Raw genomic sequence first — 27,781 nt, forward strand, 5'->3', positions numbered from 1 at the left:
CTTTCATCTACAGCACACTTATTGATTATTAAAGAACATGATGTACACTCTCTGTGTTTCATATACCCAGTTTAAAAAACGGAAACATTTACTGACTATTGAACCATAACTCTGGTTTCACACTGCGAGGCTGACACCTGTTTTTACTGCATGACGCGCAGCACCACCCATGACTCATCTGACGGGCGCAGCGTTTTGTCTTTTCTGCCTCGGAGTTGCTGCTTCTCGCCGCCCCTCCCCCCTGGCATGAGGTCGCTTGGTGGCTGCCGCTAAACGGCACACCCTCTGAAGATTTCTGCTTTTCCATCTGGAGCTGCTAAGAGCTGAAGTGGCTCGCTGGCACAGCTGTAAATTACCAGATGTGGGAAGTGGTGTCGCTTGTTGTGCCAGAGAACATGGCATCTGGAGGGCCTTATTTTAGGGGGACATTAAATCTCAGACATCTTTAAAAATGAGACATTTTTAAAGTTTGGGTTGTTTGTAAGCGGAACTTAAAGTTCATCTTCTTCTCCTCGGCTCAGCGTGGCGTCTCTGTGGCCGAGCAGCTTCCAGCTTCTGTTGGCCCCAGCAAGTCTGAGCACTGTCTTTACCTTCAGTAGTTCAAGTGGGAGCAGGCCGAATGAAAGGTGTCATGTTTGTAAAGTTTGTCCTGTAACAGATGCATGAATAGTATGCAGTGAATCACCTGTTTCCATATCCTCAAGCTACTTCCAGCAGAAGGAATCCTCTGTGTTTCAGGAACATCAGCAGGCAGAGTGATGTCATAACATGTCATCATACTAACAAAACAAAAAGGATATAATAAAATAAAAAAGGACAAAGATGATTGAGTATGATTTGGTTATGTTTTTGTTAATTTTGCATCATTTTGGACTTCAAACACACTATGACGCAGCCAGGCGACTCGCCTGTTTCCGTGTCCTCGAGCTACCTTCAGCAGACGCTCAGCTCAGATCAGCTGGCAGGATGACATCACCCGATGTTTCGGAAAAACACTCATTATCAGCGTCTGTCTGTCGTTAAGGCCTGTGCAGCTGAACAAGCACATCTCCTTCTGGGATTCTGCTCATCGTACAAAGAAGACAAAGACAAACTAAACTAATGTTTATAAGGATAATGTTTTTTTTAAGTATTTAATTTTGATCCTTTTGGACTCCGTAGGTTCAATAACACAACCAGGTGACTCACCTGTATCCTTATACTGCTGCACTCATCAAAAGATCAAATATCAAATATTGTCTTAAGTGTGCTTGAGTGGCTGCAGCTGTGAGGCGATCACCATGTTTCACGATGTGGACTTTCCCGCTAAGAGTGTGGAGATAAAGGCGAGTTTACAGTTCTCACGCTGCACAGAACACGCAGGACGAGTTGATTAGTGAAACTTAGCGCGCACCTCTCACTGGAGAGTAAACACAAGAAAAACTGAAACTTTAAGTGCTACTGTGGACACATTTTTCCCATGAGGCCGTGTTACCACAGCTTCCTGTTTGCATGTTATCTAGTTAGTTTAGAATACTTTGCATGTAAATGAGAGAGTTGCTCATATGGAAGCATGATGGGAAAAATACAGTCCAATAAGGAGCTTTTATGACTCCTACTTAAAACTAAAGCATCAGGGAAATTCTTTTATGAACCCATATTTTAACCCATGAAGAGCTTCAGAGGAGCTTTGCCTCGTGTTTATTGATGTTTTTGTCTTTTCTTTGTCGTTTTATGTCCTTCCAGGCATCCTGGGTTTCTCTCAGGACCGAGTTCTCTGCTCTGAAACCCGCCCAGCTTCACCACATGTTGAGGGAGTACAACTCTGGGAAGGCCTGCCCCCCCGGATGGAGCCCGTCACTGGGTGATGCAGAGGACGCCTTCAGAACGGGTAAAGAACAGACTTACTGAATGATGACGTAGCAGCCTTGTGTCCCGTCTGTGGTCATTTTTAGCCTGTCCGGCTTTTTACCAGCTCTGTTCGTGTGCAGCACGTTTTTAGTTCTCTGTGTAACTACAGCCCACGGGCTCACAGTGTCCCAAACACCAAATATTTGAATGCTTCAGAAAGAATTGCTGTTGTGGACGGATCATCGCAGATGTTTTCTTAGCTCAAGTTTGGTCCTTCTCAGTGTCTTCTTCCTGCCATATTATGGTGTTTGAGTCTCTACATGCACTTTTCCTGAGAACAAGTTAACCTTCATTCTATCCTCCAATTCTCATAAATCTTCCCTCTGCTAATGTGTTTAAGAGCCTAACCATATTTCTTTAGGAAGCACAGCACTGTAAGTCAACCCGTCTGACCTCAGCGACCCTCCAAACCTCGCTGCTGCTACATCCAAAGTTATATTAATGCTTTCAAAGTCATGTCAAGTTTTTCTTCTTACTACTAACATGAGTCATAGCCCCATAAATTCTCTCTATTTTATTGTAACACCTGAGAGGACAGCCACACTGATCGATTTATTGTAACTGAAAGAATTTGAAGTGTTTTTAAATCTCAGTGCTACTCAGAGATTGTTTGTTTTTTTTTGGAACAGACACTTGGAGCATTTGGGCCCCAGTATAGTTAATAACAGTCGATTTAACGAGCAGTTTCCAGTTAAAATCATTCTAAGGATTAACTTAATGCACAGATTCTAAATGATCAATTTTAGAGGCCTGCAAAGGTCACATTATGAGGTTGGAGGGTTAGCAGTGGCCTAGTCAGACCTTTATGTTTTGGTTTTTTCGGGCCTTAAAAACATCTTAGTCAGGTTTAGGAAAACCTTCTGTTTTAGGGCTAAAGCACGGCCCATCACTAAAGTAACCCTGCAGGCTGAAAAACGATGAGTTTGGACTCATCTCAAACTTCAAAGAGCCAAACCTCGTCTGTAATTGAGAGCGTTTAGCACCTTTGAGAAGAATGTTGTTAATTGACTCGTGGCAGGTATGAACGAGCTGCTGTTCTTCAGCTGCTGCCAATCAGAAAAATAAACCAACATTTTCTGATTAAGCAAATTAGCACAAAAAAATATATTTTTCTAATGCCCCTAATATGTATGCAAATATTTGAATGTTTCATATTTACAAATGTAAAAACATCACATTGGGTTTTGGCTAACTGTGATGCCTTTTTTGTAATAACTTTTATTGGGAATGAATAATAAATGCAACTGCCTAATACATTCTCCTGTCATCAACAGTTCCCGTTACTTTTGCTTGGATTTCATAATTAAAAGGCTGTGACAAAGAGCTGACAAAGTGCATTTTAATGCAGTTTTTGTGAAGTTCTTCATACTGCAAGTGTTGTTTTGTTACTAGAAACATTTTCAGTTTTGTCCTCCCTACAAGACGACCTTGTTTACAGCAAACTGCAGTAATCAGACTCCTCACTCAGGAGGAATCAGAACGACCTGTTGTGCAGCTTTGCATGCTCAAACTTGTTGTCAGACAATTTTGACTGAGGAATATGTCATTATAAATAACAGGGCAGGCAGCAGGTTTAATAATGTGATTAAAAAACAAAAAGAGAAGAAGAGACTCTCCTCAGCAGCTGAGAAGCAATCTTGAAATTCCTGAAACATCAGCTGACGACGCCTGTTTATTGTTATACTCACTATATTGTCAGGTATTTATCCTGTGCAGCTGTGAGCGCGTCTCCTTTCATGGTTTTGTGCATATTTATTTAGAGGTCGAGGTGTAGAGGTGTAACATTTACGGAGGCCCAAAGCTGTCAATCTCAACAAAAATCAAAGTTAAAATATAAATGTAAAAGAAACATGGATTTCAGATGTCAATCAATATAAATCAATATAATAATCAATAATCAATATAAAGATTATTATTTCAAAAAATGAATTGTTAATTATATCTTGTTAGTTTTGCAAATGAACTGATAACAAAACTATTCCAGAAAGTCGAGCAAACTTCAGAGTTAAAAGATTTACACTCTAACTCAGAGCTGCTGGAGTGAAGCTTCTTCATCGGGGGAGCAAGACTCCGCTTAACGAGCTGAAACTGAGAAAAAAAATGAACATTGGCAGGATTAATGTGGGCGTACGGTGGAGAGTAATCCTGGCCTGTCAGCCTGTTTCCACCAATCACAGTTAACTCGCAGCCACCACCACCACCTCACTCTAACCTTTTTCACCTCCAACTTCAGATTAACCAGATTCCATCAAAGTGATTTTGTTGAGAGGTATTCATCATGCAAAGGATACAAAATATTTAACTAAGTGAAGATAAAACAACCCTTTTATCGCTGTAACCATAAAAAAATGTTTCAGCCGGCACGTCTCCTTCTGAGCTACAGCTGTTTGTGAGAACCACCTTTCACCAGTTTGGCTGACGTATTAGAAGTTTGCGCTTTAATGAAGCTGCATTTCTTTTTATTTGTGGTGACTTCAGATTTTCCGTGTAGGCAGCGAACGATGGTGACTAGGGGATCGCCCCTGATTCAGCTCTGATGCCCTCTCTACAGTCACCATTCTGGTTTAGTGCAACATGCTGCCTGCAGAGCTACTGATTGGTTGCACATCACAATTAAAAACATAATTTACTGGTCTCCTTGATTACAAAGAATTGGTATCAATCTGGTGACCCGTGATCAAAGCCTTTCTTAACAGCCTGTAGTGTATGTACTGCTTTTAATCAACGTTAAACCAAACCCAGCAGCTCCACATAAACATGCAGGATCAAATTTTATTAGAGTTGTAATGAAGTTCAGGTTGTTTTTGATGGATGGTGATTGGACTTTCCCTTCTCCTCTTCTTCATTTGCGCAGCCGACATCCTGGAGAGCTTCGACAACCACCCGCCGCTCATCCTGCCCAGCAGCACGTTTCACCTGGAGCTAGGCAAACCCATCGTGGAGCCGGCGCTGTTTGAACAGCTCGCACGTCTGCAGGACTTCATCAGCCAGCTTCCTCGCAGTGAAACCCGAGCCGAACCCGAAGCGGAGGAGCAGGTAACGAGCTCTCTGCGCGCCATAACGAGACAGCATTAAATGAGACACTTTGATGTTTCCGCGTCTTCTGTTGATTAATTTTACTTTGCCCAAACTCAGCCTGTCAATGAGACGACTACAGACAGCCAGTCTGCGACCTCGGCCTCGGTCAGAGTCGCCCAGGATCCCGCCGAACAGGCGGTCTCCGACCCGGTAGACCCAGACTCTCTTACATCTGCGGAACCAGCTCAGGCCCGAGTCCCTCCCGGTGACCTGAGCAGCTGTGAGGCCGTCCTGGCCCAGAAGCTGAAGAGCCTGGAGCTGCAGAACACCCTCCCAGGACAGGCCGACATGGGCTACCACAAGAGCCTGGCGCTGGACCCATCCTGCCTGCTCACGCCACCCAACACCCCACAGGGGATGGAGCTGGCTGAGCTGGAGGCTGACCTGCAGGAGGGCACCCGCCAACTAAAGAAAGGTAAGAGTGTGCTACAAATCAGGAAAGAAGTATCAGTCCGAATCTCAAGTAAATACAAACCCAAACAAAGCTCTAAATATCTATTTATCTACTCTTTGAACCCTGAACATCAGGCTTTAACAAACATTCACCTTCCATAGGTTTGGTATGAAGTTACTGTCATAAAAGTTATTTATATTTTGTTTCTGCTGTAAAGATGTTTCAAGAACACAACAACTTCCATGTGGGATACGAGGGCCTGAAGCCATTGATGAAAATATATGAGCGTTAATCAGTACTGCAAATCATTTTCAGAGCTCAGCTTATGTTTTTCTGGCTTCTCAGATGCTTTAGTGGGTTTTTTGGTTGTCAGTGAGCGTAGAACATGTTCAGCAGTCACTAAAACAAAGATTGAGCCCCCTTAGTTGGTGCACATGCCAACAACCTGACCACATTTTTGTAGTTCTTTCTTGGCTTCATTGGCACGCAGCACGTTTTAATTCAGATGACACACAGGGTGACTCCCACCTTTGTCTCCTTCTCAAACCCCCTTTAAGTCTTTAGGGGAGTATTTAGCAGCCTGACCCTGTGGGCCGGCTGCATATTTGTCCACATAAAGGTGGCTTCGCCCTCCTCCTCTTCTTCTTTTACTGACTCTGGAGGTCAGGAATTTCAAGTGGAAGGCTGCTCAGGGTGGGTTCACTGTGCAGAGGAAAGAGAGCTTCCTCTCCCACCCCTATTGTTTATGGACGCCTCCGTCATGAGGTCATCTGTAGGAGTGAGAGGGAGTCGCTGAGAAAATAATGAGTCAATTCCCAAGTTTCAAACATTTTTCGACCCAACTGTGAAAAATAACGACATCCAGAGACTGTATATAAAGACGGACAACACGGCATGACGCACACTCACACTGTGGTGGAGCCTTCAGGGGAAATTTGGGTTTCTGTTAGTTGGGGACTCGCGCCACCTCTTGAGCCACAGCCACTGGAGCTGCTTGTTGCCTTCAGCTCTAAGATGTGTTTTTAGTCCCAAAGTAGGTAGAAAAATTTCCTCAAGACATTTACCAAATACACACCAAAGACACAACATGCATATAAAACAGAGGCTGTAATGGTTAAAAGTGCTGTAGTGGATTCAGGAAGGAGGATCTGCTCCAACGATCCCTCACATCTGAACCTTCAGGAACGCTTTTCATCACCTGTGCTAAGGCGCTCGCTGACAGATGCCCCGGTGGGCCTCAGCGCTCCAACAGAAGCAGGATTTGGTTGATCTTAATCAGACGTCTTTACTCTCATTGGTCACTTGTTGCTTTGTGTTTTCCCTCTTAACGCTTTTAACAAAAGTAATTTGCTGAGAAGCTTTGAGGATTACACTGGACCTGAGCCATCTGGCACCTTCTCTCTACTTAAGGGCAGGAAATCCCTCAGTTTAATCTGCACCGTTTATACTTTTATATAAAGGTGGATCCATTAAATGTTAAATGTTCATTTCTTCCACTGTTTGAATAATTTCCTGCTTCTCCTTCTTCCATTACAGATAAGCACTTATGTGTGTGTGTGGGGGGGTTGTTGGTATTTTTATTTAGCCTTTATGAACTAACGATAAAATTGTTTCCAAGGAAAATAATTGGCACATTCCTATATGATTTTAAAATCTGCAACGTTTAACTGTAAATTAAACTAAGACCAAAGTAAAGAGGAAAAGCTTTAGTTTTCTTTTCTCTGTACAGTTTTATGATAAAAGCCCATTGTTGTTCAGTCTAATTGCAGGGGAATTTGAACGCTTCAGTATTTTCATCAAGTATTAAATAAATCATTATGAGAAGTGATAAATTTGTCCCTTCCTAGACAGTTAAAGTTAAGGTTACCCAAGTTCATGTGATAACAACCAACGGCTATTTTTTTCAGTTGTTTAGCTTCTAAAACCTCCAAAATCACATGAAAACTTTATGTGGCATGAATATAACTTCATAAGAACTGAGACACATTCTGCAAGGAAAGCTATTTTTAAAAGTTTTCTTTAAGAATATTGGCAAAAAAACAAAAAAAGAACTTTGTTTTCTTCTGTTTTGTCCTTATAATAATAATAATAATAATAATAATAATAATAATAATAATAATGATGTTGTCAGTGTTTTGTTTTTTAAAATGAAGCAAATGAATAAAATGAAGCGTTTGAGCATCATGCTGTAAGTTATGTAAATAGAGTTTTTATATTCGTCCTGCGCTCGCCTGCATCTAGCTCTGAGGTTTCAGGTACGCGTGATGATTGGTGAAGGTTTGATGACAGAGGGGAGGTGATGTCAGGGAAGGAAAGCAGCGGCGGATCCGTCATGGGAATTTACAGCTGGGTTGGTGCGTGGAATCTTAATCGGCAGCGGTATTGTTCGGGGCAGGTCCTGCGTGGGGGGCAGACAGTGGGGGAGGAGGGGGGGGGGGATCAGGGTTTATTTTTGGGGAGGGGGAAGGCTGCTGTCGATGGTGTTTTGACAGGACGACCCCAAGCGGCAACTTCAGGACAAAAATAAAATAAAATGATGTGAAAATCTGCAGTTCCTCTAATGCTCACTTGAGGCCTCAGATTATGTCATGTGAAACGCTTGTTAGCTTCCCTAACAGCTAACGCTCTAGCCACGCATCATTGGCTGACGTCACTGTGGCTACGTCCATCTTTTATAGCAGCGTGAAAAAGACTGAAAATAGATTCAGTCTGTGATGTACATGCAGAAGCTCCACCCACCAGACTTATTGGAGAACAGTGTGGGAATCAACTCCTGGACGCCTCTTTGATCTGATGTGTTTGTCTGTGTTTGTTTAGCCAGTGGAAGTGTTGGGAGGAAGACGGGAAAAGAGGAAGCAGCAGCAGAGGAAGAAGAAGACAGAGAGGAAGTGTTTGCGGTGGAGCTCCACAAAGGGCCTCACGGTCTCGGGCTGGCACTCGTAGATGGGACGGTACGTATTCACAATCACTGTTTGTAAATAAAGTAGTAGGCAGGAGGAAGTGAGTTTAACTGATGAGATCGGACGCTAATTAGTTCAGACTGCAAACTGCTGGAAGGCTGAAAGCTCTCATTTAATCACTAAATGTTCCTGCAGTCCAGACTCTACAGATCAGTGCTTAACACTGTAATGACACTGTGACAAATAAGGTGCTACAACACAATAAAACTCTTACAATGAACTGAATCTGATGTGTTTGCTTCCTTATGCTTATCCCGAAATACGTAGTTAAACAATTGTTTGGCAGAATGATCAGAAAACACCAACATGTAACAAGTTCCACCTACACCGCAATATTTGCTTGATTTTCTTCCATTTTCTTTTTATGTCATTTTTTTAATCTGTTGATTCTGACAGACATCTTTTAAGCTGTGTAATAAAAATACAAATCCTCCTCTTGGGAGCTTAAATATCTTTTTCTGCTTTACTGCAGAGATTCTGCAGTGTGTCACTCCTCTTTTACAGCAAACTTTCAATCAACAAATTTTCTAACCACCTCTCTAATGTGTTTACAGCATCATGGCAAAATTCTACTCCCACCAGGGATGAAAAAATATTTAGCAAATATGAGGGGCATATAGATTTAAATTATAACTTAATTATAAAAATGTTGTAATCCCTTCAATGCTCCAAGTTATCACATTTTTTTGTCATGTTTTTATGTCTTCATGTAGAAAACACCGCTGAGAATGAGCGGCATTTATGTGAAGTCAGTCGTTCCCGAGTCCCCGGCCGCCAAATGTCAGAAACTCAGAACGGGCGATCGAATCCTGGCCGTGAACGGTGTCAGCCTGGTCGGGATGGAATATAGCATGTGAGTGTAAAAGTACAGATGGCATATCAATTGCAATTGTGATGTTTGCAAAAACTCAGTCCAACATAAACACATGAGAGACCGAGCAAAGAAAGCTAGCTAGCAATAGTTAAGGACAGGAGGAGTCGGTGTCTGATGTAAGTCTATTTGGATGTCGTCAACGTACAATTGATTAGCAGTGCAAAGTTTTTAAAGGTTGATCTAAGTAGTAGCACATATCATGGAAGTGGAGCCATATTGAGGTACAGCACAGGTCATGTAGGCCGTTGTTGTTACCAAAGCTTTAACAACAGCAAAACACATGATAAACTGTGCTTAATAAAACATATACCATGTAAGTAAAGTATAAAAAGCACAAAAAAGAAAATCATATAAAGAAAACTTAAGACATCTAAGAAAACAGTTCACAGATTAATGTGAGGTATCATGGAAATCGCAGCACTGTTTGTATTTTTAATCTTTCGACTCTAAATATAAACATTTTAAATAGAAAGTAGCAGAAATCTAAAACACGTCATTATGGTATCATGGTAAAGCGAAAGGCTCAACAACTGACTTCCAACTTATTGTGTGTTCGTTTCAGTGGGCGGGAACTGATTCGCTCATCCGGAGACACACTTAAACTTCTGGTTGCCAACATGGACTCCAAAGCAGGCATCAAAGCCTCCACTTTGGCAACTTGCTGAAGGAAGAGCGTTAGTGGACGATAAAGTGCAATTTGGGAATACCGGAGGGCGTGAGCTTCATCCCAAAGTCAGTATTTCTCACAGGATGGATTCCCCCCCAACCAAAGGAACACGAACTTCCTCCTTTTTGTTTGTGACTCATTGTGGGATGGAGACAATCAAACTGAACTCAGACTGTAGGCGCTTTGCTGGCAGGCAGAGGGGGAAGACAAGTTTTAAAAGCTCTTTTTTTCTTTACCAGCTTCTAAAAACAAACTCAAAAACGGTGAAAGGGGGAGTAAACCAGCCCCCGAAGAGCGCCGCCAAGCCGCTCCGTGATCCCTCACGTCTGGCTTCAACTGGAACTATTTCCAAATTCATTTTTAAATTCTATCTATTTAAAAAAACTGTGAAGCTTTATATGTTACACTCCAAAACCAAAATATGTTACCCAGTTGTTTACTTTGTTAGAGAGAAGTACCTGCCTGTGGGCATGTCTCAGATCCACATAAGTTTCCAAAACAAGGAAAATTGTCTTTGTGTTGCAGCGTTTGTTTCATCGCAGGAACGACTGAACATTAACCCTCAGTTTTCTGCTGTTTCAGGTTCTTCCTTCTATAGATTCATCATCAGTCTGCTGCTGTAACACCAGAAAATATTATCAGTCGTTTAAAAGTAAAATCTAATTAGCACTTGTAGCGTGTTACTCATTTTTCCACACACACAAACACACACATAAAAAAGCAGGTAAAGGTGTGTTTGGTTTCTTTAACTTGCAGGCAGATTTTCCCCCGAGCAGATTATGTTTCCAGGTTAAACACTAACTCGTGCTTTAAAGCAGCGGTTCTCAAACTATGTCAAACACATACGATTCAGGGAGAGTTATTGCGAGGAAGCTTTAATGTTACGGATTATAGGAAAGTGGATCAGCATGATGTGTAGGAAGCATCATGGTTAAGAGAAGACCGACTCTGAAGATGACATTTTTGATTGACCAGCCATTTTCCAACCCTCATTTATGTCTACGAGTTGTGGGTAGTGACCCCTCAGAAGAAGAAATGCACTTCCTCCTTAGGTTGGCTCAGTCTGAAACATGTGGTGAGGGGCTCAAAGTAGAGCCACTACTTTATGTCATAAGTAGCTGTGGTGGTGCAAACATTCGATCAGGCCTCCTTGAGGCCATCCTTTGGAGGTTTTCCAGGTAAACCCAACTGGGAGAAGATTGTGGAGTAGACTAAGAGTTCCTTGAAGAGATGATCTATTTCTTCAGGCCTGATGACGCCTCAGGATCCTCCAGAAGAATGGGAAAATTTTACTGGGGTAAAGGCTTTCTGAAATACCGTGCTGAGTGAGGTTTAGTAAAATTCAAATATCTTGTTGACTCTTCCCGTGTCAGTCCACTGACTTTAAGTGATTTGAGCTGTTTAGAGCTTCGTTAAAGAAAACAAGAAGCCTTGAAAGTAGGTCCAGAGGAAGCGGATGACATGGAGGAGATCCACATCAGGGTAAAATGAGAAACTGCACCAGATATCCTCAAACCAAAGGCAGTTAGGGTCAGACACATAAAACAAGTGGCCAGGGTTAGGAAAAAAAACTGCTGGGTCAGCTTCAAGTTAAATTGCAGGTTAGGTTTAGGCACAAAAACCAAGTGGCTGGAGTTGGGATTAACCATGAGGATCTTTTTTAGGGTATAGTTACGTTGCATCTTTGACCTGTTGGGCATATACGGAGAGATCGGTAACTTCTTCTGGTTTAGACTAAGCCAAAGTGGTTCACCAGGAAGTTAAGAAGTTAAATTAAGACGAAGTCAGAGGATCACAACTAGCACTGCAGGTTATATTTATTAGTTACTCCACAGCTTATTTTCTTTATCTTTTTGCTGTACAAGATGGTACAACCCTTGTTTGTTAAGCTGTGGACAACCAATTAAAAAAACTTGATTAATTTTTAGAGCTACTTTTTTATTTTGTATTAACTGATAAAAATATGTAGGTTGTGAATCTTTGTGAGGCATGTCAAGAGAAAACGTTTGAGAACCGCTGCTTGGACGTTTTGCTGCAATCCAGAGAAACAGAAAAATAAGTTATTGGTAATCATAACCACAGTGAAGCCTCTTTATTATCAATTATTCTACAGGTTATTTGCTTCATTGATCTTTCTATAAAACAATAAAAAAAACTTCATGAGTCCAAACCTAAAGAATATTTTCTTTTGTTTACTTAAATGAAAAGCTGTTTACATGATACAGAGCCATCTGTAGCCTGGCTACACAGAGGTCAGGGTGACGTCGTACACCTATTCCACTTACTGATGCATGACCCACATTTCGATAGGATCAGTTTTTCAGAAGAAAGCTCTGCAGAAGGGGAGGCGTCTGAGGCACCCACACTAAGTCCAGCCTTGAAAATATGAAGGAAATTAGCACAAAGAAAAGAGAAACGCAGCTACTTTAATGTTAAATACCAAACATGGTTCATGTTGTCTTATTTTTTTAGGTCAACACACCATTAACTCATTGAGACCATTTAGCAGATTAGCCTCACACATTTTCCTACACAAACGCCCTGTTTGTCCCAGCTTCTTACTGGGATAGTTTATTGGGATTTTGCCACCATAGATGTCGGATTGTGGCCTAAACCATGCAGAGTATTCCTGGTAGTTTGAAGCAGATTTCTTCCTGCTGTGTTAAACATGGAAAAAAAGTAAAAGCACTAAACTTCATGTGAGAAAGCAACTTAAAAGTTGAAAAGCTTTTGGGAACATGACAGTACACATTTTATGAGGTATTGGGTTAATTGCCTCATTAATGTGGCTCTAATTACAGTTTAGTTTCCCTCCAAACCGCAGAGCTCAAATAAATAAGGCCAAAAATAAAAATGAGACATTTAAATTCCAGAACTTCTCCAAACTCCTCTGGAAGAACTCAGTTTATTATAGGAAACATAAACCCAACTTTGTTCTGCTCAGCATTAACGTGTTCAGCTGGTTTAATAAATGAAAGCATAAAACATCTTCTGATGTATTAAAAAAAACTGCCGCAGAGCTCGATCACCTGACGTCTGTCTGTGTTTTTCATCTGTTTTGTAATATTTATACTGCGCAGTATTTTTGAGCCTGTGGAATAAATATTATTTTGACTTGGAAAACCTGCCTCATTTTACGGTCTGTTTCCTTAAATCGGGCCTGTGTTAGTAAACAGGAGGAGGCGGCTTTGGGGGTGAAGCTGGGATGTAAAAGCTGGGCTGGGTGGAGCAGCAGCAGCAGCAGCAGTAGGAGGAGGAGGGAAGCTGTGGGGTGTGGTAGCTGCATGGCACGCTTTGGTGGCCACTGTTTATAGCGACTCTGCGGTTTCCACCAGCCAGGCACTTTCCACTGATTCCAGCATGGCAGCGTTCAGCCAACGAGGCCCTGCAGGGAAAAGCGCCACTCTGACCTGGTGTGAAGATTTGCACATGCCGGCTTAAACTGCATCCCCGAGGGTGTAATTAAAGCATGAGCTGACCGCGAGGAGCTGAGTGAGGCGCTCCCTGCAGCTTTCTTACATAAATCCTCCTTTAAATGTTGCTGAGGTCTCACTCGAGGCGCTCATTAGCTTTCATTTATGCTTTGTCTTAATTTTTATTTCTTAATTTAGTTTGTGCGGAGTTCAGTTCTTTTCAATAATAAAATGGGAAGACCTGAGTGAGGTCATGAGGCATCTATCGCCATGTTTGTTAACACTAGCAAACAAAAAAGGGATACTGAAGACATACCTGCATATTTTTATATTTTACGAGCAGCAGAAAACATCTTTTAAAACTGGTTGGCCGACTTACCAAATTACTTGATTCATGGTACTAAATTGTGTTTAATAAAACAGTACTGTTGTATCCACCAGTAAAGCTGTAAAGCTAATATTTACATTAGTAACTGCCAACATGGGGGTGGTTATCCAGCTAGCTGTCACTGAGGTCATCAGGGGCATTAATGTTGTGGTAATTTGGGGCTTTTAATGATTTCTTCAAGGTGTTCTTTAAAGGGAGAAATGGCTGCACAGCATACATCTTTAATGACTAAAACAAATACAAGAACTTGGTTAATGAGTTTGAATTAATTTGGGATTTTCTCTAATCCACGCAGGTTCAAATATATATACCCGTTCTGGTTGCCATTAACAACCTGTCACACTTCTGGGTGGATATGTGTCTACGTGGCAGAACTGACAGAGATGATATAAATTGGTTGGTTTGCTGTTGCAGACCTGATTTTTAAACATAGTCCACACAGTTTCAATAGGGATGAGGTCAGGGCTTTGGTTTGGGATCGTTGTCTTCGTGGATTCCAACTGTGTCCAAGTTTAAACTGTCTAGCTGTTGTTGATATCTCTTGTATGATTACAACTGGCAGCGAAACAGCCCCAGAGCGTAACGCTACCACCGCCATGCTTGACAGTTGGGACAGTGTTCTTAGGTTTAAAGGCCTGTCATTGCATTTGCAGCTGCAAATTTCAAGCTTAAAGGGTTTTTCTGGATTTTAGAGCAGGGTCTTCTTTCTTGGTGAGCACACTCTCAGTCCGTGGTGATGTAAAACTTGCTTTCACTATGTAAAGCTGGTTTTACAGCAGTGTCTTGAGTCCTGGTTCCTTGGTTGTTCCTGAACATCCTAACAAGTTTTCTTATTCCAGACCTTGGTAAAGTGATGACTCATTCACAGACCTTGTTCTTAGGTAAATCTACAATTCCCCTTAGATCTTCTCTGAGCTCCTTGACTTTCCCATTGTTCTGAGTATTTGTCAATCCAATGAATGTTGTCAAAGAAATCATTTTTATCCTGGCAAAGAGGAACTACCAGCTGAAGTCAATCATGACCCCAATGAGAAGTTAATAGCCTTTGGACTTGTCAGGATAATATATTATAGAAAACTCAGCACCCACGTATTTAAAGATTTAAGTGAGTGTATGCTGTATATTTGAGCCTGTGTGGATTAGGAAAATCCATATTAAACATGTGCACCAAATTTTTGTTTCATTAAAGTCATTGAAGATGTCTGTTGAGCAATTATTCCATCCAGGAAAAAGAGGATCCCTGAAAGCCCAGAAAGAACACAACATTCATGTGTATGATTAGGGTGTGTTTACTTCTGACCTCAACTATGTGTGACATTGGGTGCTGTTCGAAGTCACCTTTGTTGTTGTTATATTGAAACTCAGGTGTATAACAAAACTGGTGTCTGCAGTAGGTGCAGGTACCTCAAAACAGCTTTGTAATTCACAGACCCCGATTCGATGCAGAGTCCTGATTCGACCTAATGTAGTGGTCGTAGTTGAGGATGGGACAGTCTGTAAATGGCAGTCTGTAGTCATAATACACGGTGGCCTCTGGAGGACTCTCCTCTGGCCCTCCTTTGAAGCCGCACTCCTCCAGCGTGCTCTCCAGGGGCAGGCGGGCCTCTTCTGTTGGCACTCTGCTACTGAAAACCTCCAGGCTCGAGGTCTGGATCCCAGCTCGATCCTCGATCACACTCATCAGACCAAAAACTGTGCGGTTGCTCGATAAAACAACCTCAAAGTTTCCAGGGTGCGCTGTGGCCGAGGTGAAAGGTATCAGTCGGACACTCAGACGGATGAACCTGGCGGTTTAAAGAAAATGAAAATTTAGTTTTGAGTTTAGACTCTATAAAACTATGTGACTACACTATATATTTTTTATTGAATTGAAAAGAAAAAACAAAAACAATTTCCTTCAGGGTCAACCTTCGGGATCAATAAAGTTTTATTGAATTGAATTGAATTGAATTGAATATATACAGAAGATGGCTCAAAGGTTGGTTAAGTGGATTTGAAAGTCCAGATGAGAGTAAAGTATTCAGATTACTTAATATATTATCATGCTTTTTACAACTACATGAATGTACTATTGCTGTGTGATTTATTACTATTACTGAAGGATACTCAGCGTACCAACACCAACTAGATTTTTAAATCTTAATATAAATGAGTAACAGTAGGTGGACATTAGGTAAGGCTGCACTTTTTGCAGGCATCTCGTATAGAAAACTATTCTGCGCTTATATAAAACAGGTCCGCGGCTCCAAATCGTAGTAAAGGGACCTCTGACTAATACGTTGGGTTCTGCGGGCTCATAGCTGAAAACTAGCTTTACTTTGTTGTCTGGGTCAACTTTGCTAGCGAGAGACAGAGAGAGGCGTTGAAAGGCTGCTCCAACGGAACTTATTATTTTGGAGGAAAACACGAACACGGTGTACAGTCGAGTCTTAATATCTTACTTACAACTGGACTACACTGCCCATGAGGCTGCATTCTTTAGGGCTATGCCTGTAACACTCTGCCTATTGCCTTCATATTAAATAATTTTTTGAACAATAATTTTTAAAACTATTTCTTCACGTCATTGCAGGCTGCAGTTAGAGCTGACATGGGCCAAGAGATTGAGACACAGGCATTAGAGGGGACAGCCTAACATATAAAACAGGAAAAGACCGCCGTGTAATCCATTTATTTCAACAAAGTAACTGTATTCGGAATGCCACCTTTTTAAACGGTAACTGTAACGGAATACAGTTACTCATATTTTGTATTTTAAATACATGTATTCCGTTACTCCCCAACACTGTTTCTAATTAACCAGCAGGGGGGGACTGCTGTGGTATTAAGAATAATGTGAGAATCTTGTCATTTGATTTACAGCGTCCTGATGAATTTCTGGTCTGAATCACTAGTTTAATGTCTGAATGGTCGTCATCATTATAATTTAGGGAATAATTTAGAGCACAGCACTTACATTTGCCATTTGTGACCTGTTGCCAGTTAACCTGATTAGGTACAAAATGTTTCTCCCATTCTTTCTTTTTAGCATAACTTAGTTTTCCAGCCTTTATACTGCCCCCATCCCAGTGTTTTTTAAGGTGTGTTTCGAAAAGAGCCAATGTTTTTCATGAAACATTAAAATATGTCATTTTAACCATTCGATGTGTTTTCCGTGTTAAATCAGATAAACAGAAATTATTCATCTCTAGCTTTTGTTAACATCAGACAGATCGCATCAAGGCTAAATGCAAATAATGAAAATACTGCAAAAACATGTTTGTTTCAGCATCTTAACCACACGTCCGAGAAACAAACTCCAGGCCTAAACCCCTGGAGACTTTCCAGACACGGCATGCTGTTTGCTAATGTAATCAAGCAATCAGTGGGTTTAAATAACATCAGCTTGTGAAATGTAATGTTTTTGACTCTAAGTCTAATTTTATCAAACCAGTACAGCAAAAGAGGGGGAAAAAAGTGAATTCAATTCAACTCGGGCTGTGCACATTATGTTATGTGTGTGATTTACTGCTAAAACATCCTTCTGTGGCACAGGAAAACAATCACAGCAGCCAGGTCAGAAAAAGGCAACGGCACCTGTCAGCGGGCCAGCTAAAGGTCGCCCCGAGTCCTTTGTTTTCAGAGCTGTTGAGGCTGCTTGTGTCCCAATGTTGTCATTTTGGGCGTCTGAGTTACAGGAGCGGAGTCACAGTGTGATTTACAGCTGAGGGTCAGGAATAACTCAGCCTGGTTAACCTCACTCATGGAGGTTTGGAATGAATGTCAACACAGCCTGATTGTGTTTCCCAGGAGCTGCCCAGTTTGTCCCAGTGCAGCCACAGAAACTGTCGAAACTGCTTTTCTCCAGGACATGTCTGATGTCTGTCTGGCTTTATGATATTTTAAAACCAGCTGCTGCTCCTCCCACTTACTCTAAAAACAAGTCAGAGGGATTTTGTGGCTTCATGTCTGCACTGTATGCAAATTTTAAAATTGTAAATCTTTTTTTCTAAATCATTTTCTAGGTAATAAAATCAAGTTAAATTTTAATTGATGATTTACAATCAAAATATAATTTTTTCCACATATTCCACTAAATATTTATATTTATTTTGGTAAATATAAGGCAATATGAACAGATAATAAAAAATAAAAACAAATAATAAAATTGTACATAACTTATAAATAGTAAAATTTATGAAAATAATAAAATATTTAACTCTTTAAAAAATATTGAACTTCAAGAAATTACACAAACAGGAAAACAAGGTTACATTAATTAATTTTTTTATTTGAAAATTTTCCAATTGCTAAAATCAGCTAATTTTGCCAAAAAAATACACTTGAGAAAACTTTACAAAAATAAAACTGTGATATTTTTCAAATCATACAAACTCATGAAATACCAGAGCCACATCTGTCACATCTATGTTTGTGTATTTGTAAAACGCGGCACTGATTCTTTTATTTGCAAAACTGCGTTCACCTTTATTTTTATCTTTATAGAATGAATGTTCTGTTCATAAAATATAACACATAATGAGCTCAATACCTCTGGGCTTCAGTGTTTTGCAGTCTCTGCTGATGTTTTACATTTTCTGTCTCCACTGGTTCTTGTCTTTTTATGAAGTGCCCTGGTATCTGAGCGTGGAGCTCTGCACTGTCACTGTGGGAAATAAAATCAAGTAAACTCATAAACCTATAAAAGGAAAGATAATCAAATACTGATAGAGAAATAAGTTTGTTTCACCTCAGAGACTGTATTTGTTTCATCAAATCTTCATAACTAATCGTGTCATTGAAGGTCTTCAGCTGCTGAGTCAGCATGTGGAGCTGAAACTGCTGACAGGGGACACCCAAACTCATCAAACCTGCAGCACAGTAAAAACATAGAGAGCGTGCACGTGTAAGTGGAACGCCCTCCTCTGAAATCCAGTTTAATAATAACAGCACAGCCTTTACTCATCTGCACCGAGATTTAGATGGTTGTTTAGTTTTCCTTTTAGGGCTTCAAAGGCCAGGATCATGTGGTGCGCAAGCCATATTTTGCCCACATGTGAGTAATTATCTTTAGGACATGAAAATGTCTTAATGGTTAAAATGTGATTCCCTCTCTTCTCCTGCAGCTCACGAGTGCCCCTCACAAAGCTTCCAGATGCTGGCCAATAAAAAAAACGCTTTTATGGAGACGTGTTAAAGACGCAGAGACAGTTTTGTTCAGAAGATGAGATAACCTGAGGTCTCTCTGTGAATCGTGTATGATCTATAAACCTGGAAATGAAGCTATAAATGATCACATTGGATGTGCTGTAAAAGTAATTTATTGATTATTAAGACCTACAGCAGTGATTCTGTGCTGTAGGTCTTCCCAGTCAGAGTCATAGCTGCGGTGTTATGCTGCAGGTCTGCGCCGTAATCTCTCTGGAAGTTTACTCAGTGTGTCTGAAGTCAGACTGACAAAAGGAACATTGTCCTGGTTTTGTTTCCCAGAGCCAGCTACTCTTATCTGTGAGGAGGAAATGAGGCTCCGCTGACATTACCAAGAGCCTGATTCACAGTACCCTCCATAAATACTTCAGCACAATGACACTGTGGCATTTAGTACTGACTCACATATCTCCTTCTCTTCTGCGATTATCTTTATGTGTCACTCAAAGAAGCGAGAGAGCCTTCTCCCATCCTGGCAAAGAAAATCTCGGATTATTCAGGTCAGGGGTGATGGATTACCCAGCTCAAAGTCCTTCAGGCTGACTGATTCACTTCTGTCTTCGTCACCGCAGATGAACAGCTGATCGAACTCCTGCTGATGATCAGAAAACCACCCGATCAACTCGTCCGGGAAGCTCTCAGACTCCCGCTTGTTTGCGTTCACGGAAATCTTTAACCACAAGAAATACCACGTTACAGTAAAATCAGTACAACCATAAACTTTAGAGATGAGACACAATGTAAACATAAATAATAAAAAATTAAATGAGAAAAATCTTTGTGAAGAATGCATGTGTGCAACATGTTTATTTGCAGCGCTAAAAGAGGTAGAACTTCCACAATTTCACCCATTTATTTGGGCCTATCAATAAATATGTGAAGATTTCAGCGTGTTTGCAGCTTTTTTCTCTTTAGTGTTTTTTAATCTGAGCTTTTTTGTAAGTCTGACTCTTAAAGACTCAGTTTCCCAGACATGGTTTGCTCCTGGTAGTGTTTGGTTATGTTTGAGGAAGAAGACTGTCCTTTGGTTTAATCGAGAAAAAAAAAATTCACGTGAGAAGCAATTTAATTTACATTCAGCCAAGACCACCTTATTTCCTGAAGTCGATCAAACTGCCCCACATTTAACCAAACAGACCACCATCTCGATTTTAAACTCGCTGTAATGTGACACTTGCAGGCTTTACAGACCCACCATCCACCCCAACAGCCACTTTCTCAAAGTGTTAAGAGTCACAAGCAAATCTGTTTACACCCAACAAACCAGGGGCGGTTAACACCGTACTTCCTAGAGCTTCATCTTTTTCCCAGAAACACACGACTCACGTATCATTCAGAGTAATCGTGCATCTTCAGACACATTTTTCATAGCCTTCTGTTTAGAATAGAATAGAATAGAATTCAACTTTATTGTCATTGCACATGCACAGGTACAGGGCAACGAAATGCAGTTTGCATCCATCCAGAAGTGCTTTAGTGATATAGATATATTACAATATATATTAGCAATAGTATAGATATGTAAGTATATTACAGAAATGGGTCTATTATGGTATGTTATAATGTACACGGTATGAAGTATGTTGTGAATATTCTATAACTAAGTATGTACAGGCTGTAGTGAGTACAAGCTATGAACAGGATATAAATATGAAAAACTATACAGAATATGAAATAAATAACTTTACAGAAATCTGAGATATACAGCTATACAGAAATAGGAACTATGCAAGTTGTAAACAGTTGTAGGATTAAAAATTATCCAATGTACAGAATGATTATTTACACAGAGCTATACAGTAGTGCAGTTAAGATAAGTGAGGGTGTAGATAGTTCCTACAGAGGCTATATAAAGTGCTAGTGGTTGTGAGTGGTGGTTCAGTCCATGTTATTATTGTGTGTTTGAGGGTACAGTTGTCCATTGTGGGGGTGTGTATGTTCAGTCCATGAGTTTAACGTGGGTCAGATGTCAGGAGGCAGAGTTCAGGAGTCTGACAGCTGTGGGGAAGAAGCTGTTCCGGTACCTGGTGGTCTTAGTCCGGAGGCTCCTGTGGCGCCTCCCAGAGGGCAGGAGGGTGAAGAGTCCATGTGATGGGTGACTGGGGTCTTTGATGATTTTCCCAGCCCTTTTCAGACACCGCTTCCTGTAGATGTCTTTTATGGCAGGAAGTGGTGCTCCGGCGATGCGCTGGGCAGTTTTCACGACCCTCTGCAACGCCTTCTGGTCCGAGGCAGAGCAGTTCCCGTACCAGACTGTTATACAGTTGGTCAGGATGCTCTCGATGGTGCAGCGATAGAAGTTCACCAGGATGTCTGAGGACAGGTGGTTCTTCCTCAGAGTCCTCAAGAAGAAGAGGCGCTGGTGAGCCTTCTTGACCAGCTTGGAGCAGTTGGTCGTCCAGGTGAGATCCTCGGAGATGTGGACTCCCAGGAACTTGAAGCTGCTCACACGCTCCACAGCCGTCCCCTTAATGTGGATGGGTGGATGTGGGTCAGCATTCCTCCTGTAGTCCACGATGAGCTCCTTGGTCTTCTCGGTGTTAAGCAGCAGGTTGTTTGTGTCGCACCACTCAGCCAGACGATCCACCTCCTCCCTGTAGGCGGCCTCATCGTTGTCACTGATGAGACCAATCACCGTGGTGTCATCTGCAAACTTAATGATGGTGTTGGAACCATCAGCAGGTCTGCAGTCGTGGGTGAAGAGGGAGTAGAGGAAAGGGCTCATCACACAGCCTTGTGGTACACCGGTGTTCATCGTGATGGTAGATGAGCAGCGGTTATCCAGCCGGACATGTTGGGGGCGGTTGGTCAGGAAGTCCAGTAACCATTTGCAGATGAGGGAACTGATGCCCAGGTCTGTCAGTTTCTTCTTTATCTTGGATGTTCTGTTTGAGAGTGAAACTTTGTGATGTTGGAAGTTTTCTTACATTTTTTAACTTTTTATGCTGATTTTTGGTGCGTCTGACGCGCTGCTGCTTTTTCTTCTTCATGCTGTGGTTATATGAAGAAAGCTGCTCTCTGAGCTCAGCTCGGTGTTTCCTGTCGATGCCACTGTGAAAGAGCAGATGTTGGACAGTTCAAAGTATCAGTATAATAAAGGTCTACGACGTAATTTAAGGTGGACTTGAGAACTTTTAAGAATGCTATGGATTCTATAAGAAACAAAATTGGAAGAACAGTTTGTTTCTAACTGAGGATGATTATGAAAACATAAAGTAACAAATACGGCGTGCAGGGCAACAAACAGGCTGGCAAAACCTGATTCTTTACATTCACAGATGTTACTCTTTCATCATCCCTGAAGTGTGAGCATGAAAGAATCCACTTCTGGTGAATTATTAGTGACGGAAAATCCCGGTGTTCCTGTTAGTTATTTATGACGTTCAGAGAAAAAACTTTACTTCTACGACTTCTTATAAAAACCTGTCAGAAGCTATGAGGATGTTGTGCATTGTTTTTCTACTTACCTTCAGTTCTTTATGCTATTGTACTGTTGTATTCTGTCTCTCTTTGCCAACAGTTTCAGCAGTTTTTTGTTTTTATCTGATCCGAATTCAGGTCAGTTTCTGAATTTATATTTTTAAATTTCCATTCTTTCCAGGGACGACAGCTTACGTCACTGGTATTCTTTCAGCCTTTCCCCGTGACAAACAAACCCAAACATGATGACACAGAGTCCAAATGAGCTCATCAGTGACTGGAAACACGCCCCAAAAAGCTTAATGCTCTGCAGAAAGCCTGATAAATGGTTAATCCTGCTCAACCCCACATCACACATCACAGCAGCAGAGTGACAGAATAAAAAGGATAGCCAAGATGGTTTCGTGATGGCTCATCCTTCCTGCTCATCTCAAACAATGAAGGCAGGAAACAAAGCTACGGTGACCAGTCTGCTGTCTCCAGCTTCCTCACTCCCAGTACCGGTCAGTGCCAGTCACAGGGCTGGGACCTCCTGAATCCAGATATCGAGCCCCTCTTTCAGGTACAGACAGAAAATCCTGTCTGGAGATGAAGGTGTATGACCTGGACAGCCAGGAAGATCTCAGTGTGACCAGTTTGTTATTAAGCTGAAATTACACACTTACTGAAAGTGTTGATATATTCACTCCATGGAGTCAAGTCCTGGTACTCGTTATTTGGAGGAAAAGAGTGTGAGTGTTGTAACATACATCAAAAAGACCACAACAGTACTGAAGTGAACAACGCTCCACATCATGTTAGAAACCAGTCTTCTGCCGTGTTCTAGACCAATCACACCCCCAGTGCCAATGACGCTCCCCAACAGCAGCAGCCTCCCCCTCCATTAGTGCTGCCCTAATCCAATCCACCAGAACAAGCCTGATCCACGACCCACTGCCACCATCCTGGAGCTTCCACTTCTTTTGTAAAAAAGATCCACATTTAAACGTCTTCTAAAGGTTTTGTAAAAGATGTGGTGAAGGACAGATAAAGTTATCTTTCTTCAAATGTTTTGTTTTGTTTGTAGGAGACATAATCCACATGATTTTTATCCAGGAAACTGGGGTTCAACTTTTCTTGTGTACTTTTTAACTTTTAAGTTTAGTTTTCCCTCACAGTTTGCTGAGGTTTAGAACAAAACGATCTCAGTAGTTTCCCGACTCTTTAGTCCTATCTTGAGATTTTGATTAAACATAGTGGACGTGAACTTGTTTCATACTTATAGATGCCCCTGAATCCCCCTGTGAAACAAGTTAACGAGCTCCTCCTCTCCTCTGATAAAAAATAGGTGGTGATACAGTTCGTACGCTGATGATACGACTCTGCCTGATAAGTCTGCACCATCCTTTTTATGTTATGTTAATATACTGAAATCCCTCCGAGGGTCAACATGAAACACTGTGAATGAAGAGCTTATTTTATTTTCTGTTTTTTCACAGCTTCCTTTGAGGAAAATGTGACACATGTTGAGTCTTTGATCTCCCGTCCCATAAAAATCCTGCTGGTCTCATTCATATTTATGCCTTGGATTGCTTCAAAGTGCATTTCAGGTTCAACCAGCGTCTCTGGCGCGCTCTTGGTATGTTAGGGCTGTCATTAAGACAAATTCAGGAACACATTCATTCACTTCTGCACAAAGTTATGTATTAACGCAGCCCCGGGTAGCAGCAGTGATGACGCTATGGGCAAAACGCTCAAAGCGGCTGACATGAAACTATCAAAAATCGAAACGCAGAAGGTTTAATCAGACACAAACCGAGCTTCTGTCTTAATGTTTATTCTTCACTCTTTGAACAAACATTGCATTTTGACTTTAATAGCTTTAAGCTTTAAGAGCTTTATCTGCCCCCAGGTGCAGCCCAGGATTTATGCTCCAAAGCACCACCATCGGGGAGCTCTGGATGTTTGATTTGGCAGAGTTTTAGCTTTACTTCCTGACCCAACCCCAGTGCTGTGTAAACCTGAAATCTGTGAATAACACCTGACCGTTAGGATCTGTATAAGAACAGTTCTATCAGTTAACATCAGGTCATGATTGGTCTGTAGGTCAATGAAGTTATTCCCTGCAAGGCTGCAGCTGTTTACAGTATTAAAGTCAACGGGGAGAATCTGACTCACAGCCACCTGTGAGACAGAAAATCCTGAAGTAAATTTGCACCTGAACAACATATTTTGGTTATGCAACTTTACCAGACATGTTCAGTCCTCCACAGAAAAAAAACAACAACCCACCACTGTGTAACTTCACGGTGACGGAGCTGTGCATAGGTGGGATTTGTTTCTGTTGAAAACTGAAAATGTAAAAGCTGAAAACATTTCTAATGTTCTCGGCATAACAGAACATCTTTATATGGTATGCCCTCTTTTCCCTGATGGTGTTGGCTAACTGACAAACAACAGCACGAGCGGTGTATAGAATAGTTGTTCCACAGTTCGTGACACTTCCCCCTAGTGACAGTAAACAGCTCCAATATGTAGATGACAGTGCAAAGCTGTGTGTCGGCTCTGCTGCACAACCACTTACATATAGCCACATATTTCAGTACGTTATGTCAACAGGTCCTCATCCCAACACGTAACATACCGACGACAGTGACAAATCATCGGTATGTTACACATTCGGAGGCACGAGAGCGGGTTTGCATGAATCTATAAATGCATTAAGATTATGATCAAGGTTAGGGCTGGAATAGAAAGCCACAAAGCCACGTTGGGAATGATAATGCTCTGGTTATGCTAGTATAAAATCGGTCCTGTAATGAATTGCCAATTGAAAATGGATGGATGAAACAGATCCGATACTAAGAATAAACAATATAAAATTATATGACAGTCGAATTGTGATGTTGCAGAGCTCCGTCTGCTGTGCAGGACTCAGAGGATTTTTCATTATGGACTGATACCTGATGAATTTAGTTTCACCAAAGACCACTGTGGGAAATGAGAACCACAGTGGGTCGACCTGTTAGACTGAACCGAAGACGTTTGTCCCCTTTATGCAGTTTGGGCCAAAACCCATCATGTTAAAGAACAAAGCGTATCGTTCATCCTTTATATTGTTTGGCCTCAAAATGTTAAATCACAGTTTGTTCCAGACATAAAATTTATGTAAATACTTTTTCAAAATAAAATCTAAATGAAATGTCTGAACACTGAATATAAATGTGTGCATGTCAACTAACATTAATCACCTGGAGACCTCTCTGGTTTATCTTGTGACCCTTTGGAAGGCACAGTCACAGTGGAAGAGTAACTTTTTACTGCAGTAACTCTAATCATGTAAGTGCTCTTGCAGGATGAATTTGAAGTACTTTTATAGTTTAATTATTTAACTGCTCTCAAAAATAGAGGGAAAAAAACAACCATTGCAAAGGTTTATTTAAAATAAAATCAAAATAATTCCCAGCAGATACAGAACATTTTTATGAAACTCAATTTAATATAAATAACTACAAAGTTTGAGTATTGAGTAAAAAAGCTGCCAGTTAATGATAAAACTGTTTACATGAACATGTCAGAGAGCTGTGACCTGTAAGCGCTGTACGACCTGAGGAGAGAGTAATCCCGCTTATGTCGAACACAAAGATCAAATCTGCAGTTTGGACTCCTGCTGAGATCCTGCGAGCCTCAAAATCCTCTCTCGAAAACTGATTTTACTCACTTTATTTTAGCTTAAACTCACGGTCACTGCTGGAAATACACCGCAGGAGTGTTTGTGTGCAGCCTGTAGTGTTTGGCACCATAAAAAACCTGATGCGCTGAGTGACTATGAAGTATACGTGAGCCTATAGCGCCCTCTGCTGAGCTCAGTAAGACCTGGAACCAGGTTACTTCTGACATTGACAGGTTAAATAACCATTTATTTATATGATAATTATTTGTGTAATTTATTAAAACCCACAAGAACAGTCACTACAAAAACAAGTTTAATTTTACAATAAATACATCACTTTTTAACAGTTGAATAAATACTTTTATATAACCCATAAAGTTAATTAATTTTCAATATTTCTAAGGCACTAAAGAGTTCATGTGTTAAGGTTAAACTGTGTGAATCACCTGACACAGTAAAAAAGAGTTACAGTAACAGTTTCGAAAGGTTTCTGAAGCTTCCCATGCAATCAAATGTACATATTTGTGCTTTTTCTTCTGGATTTCAAGGTTAATTATCATTTTATTTTAGCTAAAACTGTGACGTCTGTCTTACGCATCAGTGTTGTGAAAGGGATGGGTCCAAACTTTTGCGCCTGTGTGGATTAATTTGCATTTTAAGTAATTTTGCCAGAGAGACTGGAAATGAAATACCAGACCTGTGTCACTGTTACTGTCTAAACTCCATGACACAAATTTATGTTCATCTTTCCTTCGGTTATATTAAGGCACTAAACATGTAGGACTGTTCCTTTAAGGTGCAAACTTGTAAAATCACCTGTTGGACGTGGTTTTTAGGCTAACATTTTCTAAATCCGCATGTTTGTGTCTTTATTCTGCCCTATGGTCGTTTTTCTTCTTTGTTTAATGGCTTTTCATCTGTAACCAGCGCTACAAAGACAAATAAATACTGCTTGTTTTTCTCACTCGCTGATAAATATCCCCCCCAATCATTTTTATCAGTTCAGCATCAGAGAGGAAACAGACTTACCCTGAATGTGACTCACAGCTAGTCAGTGATCAGAGCTTCTTCCTGTTTGTCACTTTGTTTACTGGTTTCCATGCTGACCAGTTTCAGGCATGGCTGGCTGCTCCAGTACAAAAGAAAGTCTTTTTGTTCCCTCTCAGAGGATTGACAGCAGGCTGTGGTTGGTTTTGTTCAGTTTAGCTAAAGTGAGAAGTAAAAGCAGTGGATGAAGGTCCTGCTGTCTCTTCTTTGTCCACTAGGTGTCGGTAATAATCTGTGACAGTTTTCATTTCTGTAACGAAAATGTTTAGTTTTCATCTTTTATTCTACTTTTTAAATTTCACCAATGAAACCAGAACTTTTAATGACACATTAAATACAAATTATTTGTTTTAATGCGAATGTAAAGTTATTAAATAAATGCAGAAACATCAGGAGATTTTCAGTAAAGTATCTACGAACCATAATATTTGAGGAGTTTATATAATATACAGATTTTCTTAGACACTATTGAACATTTATTTCCTGTTTAGTGAACAAGTGTTTTGTGATATTTCAGTCAATCTGCATTTTCACTCCTATTAGCAGTGGTGGAAAAGACATAAATACAAATATGAAACACGGTGCTGTGCAAAAGTCTTGAGCTGCCAATGATGTTTTTATAATGAGAAACAGGTGCAAGCATACGTGGAGATACAGCATATAAAGCAAAGAAGAGTTTGTCAATATTTGATATGACCGCCTTTATTCTTTAAACACCGTCTGAACTTTATTTCTGTAAGCAGTCTGCAGGAATACTTCCCCTAGTTGATTTGTAATCACGTTCTCTTGTAATTCAGTTAACCTCAGCCTT

The 27,781-nt window shown here is 40.9% G+C and overlaps 2 protein-coding genes across 2 annotated transcripts in view; one reads left to right on the forward strand and one right to left on the reverse strand.

Annotated features, from left to right (window-relative positions):
- Positions 1-12,900, forward strand: part of radil2a (Ras association and DIL domains 2a) — a 29,667-nt gene extending 16,767 nt beyond the window's left edge. The window contains exons 11-16 of the mRNA XM_085404706.1: positions 1,726-1,870; positions 4,745-4,926; positions 5,026-5,383; positions 8,180-8,313; positions 9,036-9,175; positions 9,759-12,900. Of these exons, the coding sequence (XP_085260832.1) occupies positions 1,726-1,870; positions 4,745-4,926; positions 5,026-5,383; positions 8,180-8,313; positions 9,036-9,175; positions 9,759-9,861 (1,062 nt within the window). The 3' untranslated portion in view covers positions 9,862-12,900. The remainder of the gene's footprint in view (positions 1-1,725; positions 1,871-4,744; positions 4,927-5,025; positions 5,384-8,179; positions 8,314-9,035; positions 9,176-9,758) is intronic.
- Positions 12,901-13,096: 196 nt separating this feature from the next.
- On the reverse strand, positions 13,097-26,997 carry LOC146672180 (uncharacterized). The gene is made up of 6 exons (XM_085404707.1): positions 26,953-26,997; positions 21,779-21,902; positions 19,371-19,521; positions 18,394-18,514; positions 18,196-18,309; positions 13,097-15,448 (listed from the first exon to the last, which is right to left on the reverse strand). The coding sequence occupies exons 2-6, from the start codon at positions 21,839-21,841 to the stop codon at positions 15,088-15,090; spliced, it is 810 nt and encodes a 269-aa protein (XP_085260833.1). The 5' UTR covers positions 21,842-21,902; positions 26,953-26,997; the 3' UTR covers positions 13,097-15,087.
- Positions 26,998-27,781: the final 784 nt, after the last annotated feature.

The sequence above is a fragment of the Rhamphochromis longiceps genome, linkage group LG4, assembly GCF_057381845.1.
Source record: "Rhamphochromis longiceps isolate RC_006_pf linkage group LG4, R_longiceps_female_GT1.1, whole genome shotgun sequence".
Lineage (NCBI taxonomy): Eukaryota > Metazoa > Chordata > Actinopteri > Cichliformes > Cichlidae > Rhamphochromis > Rhamphochromis longiceps.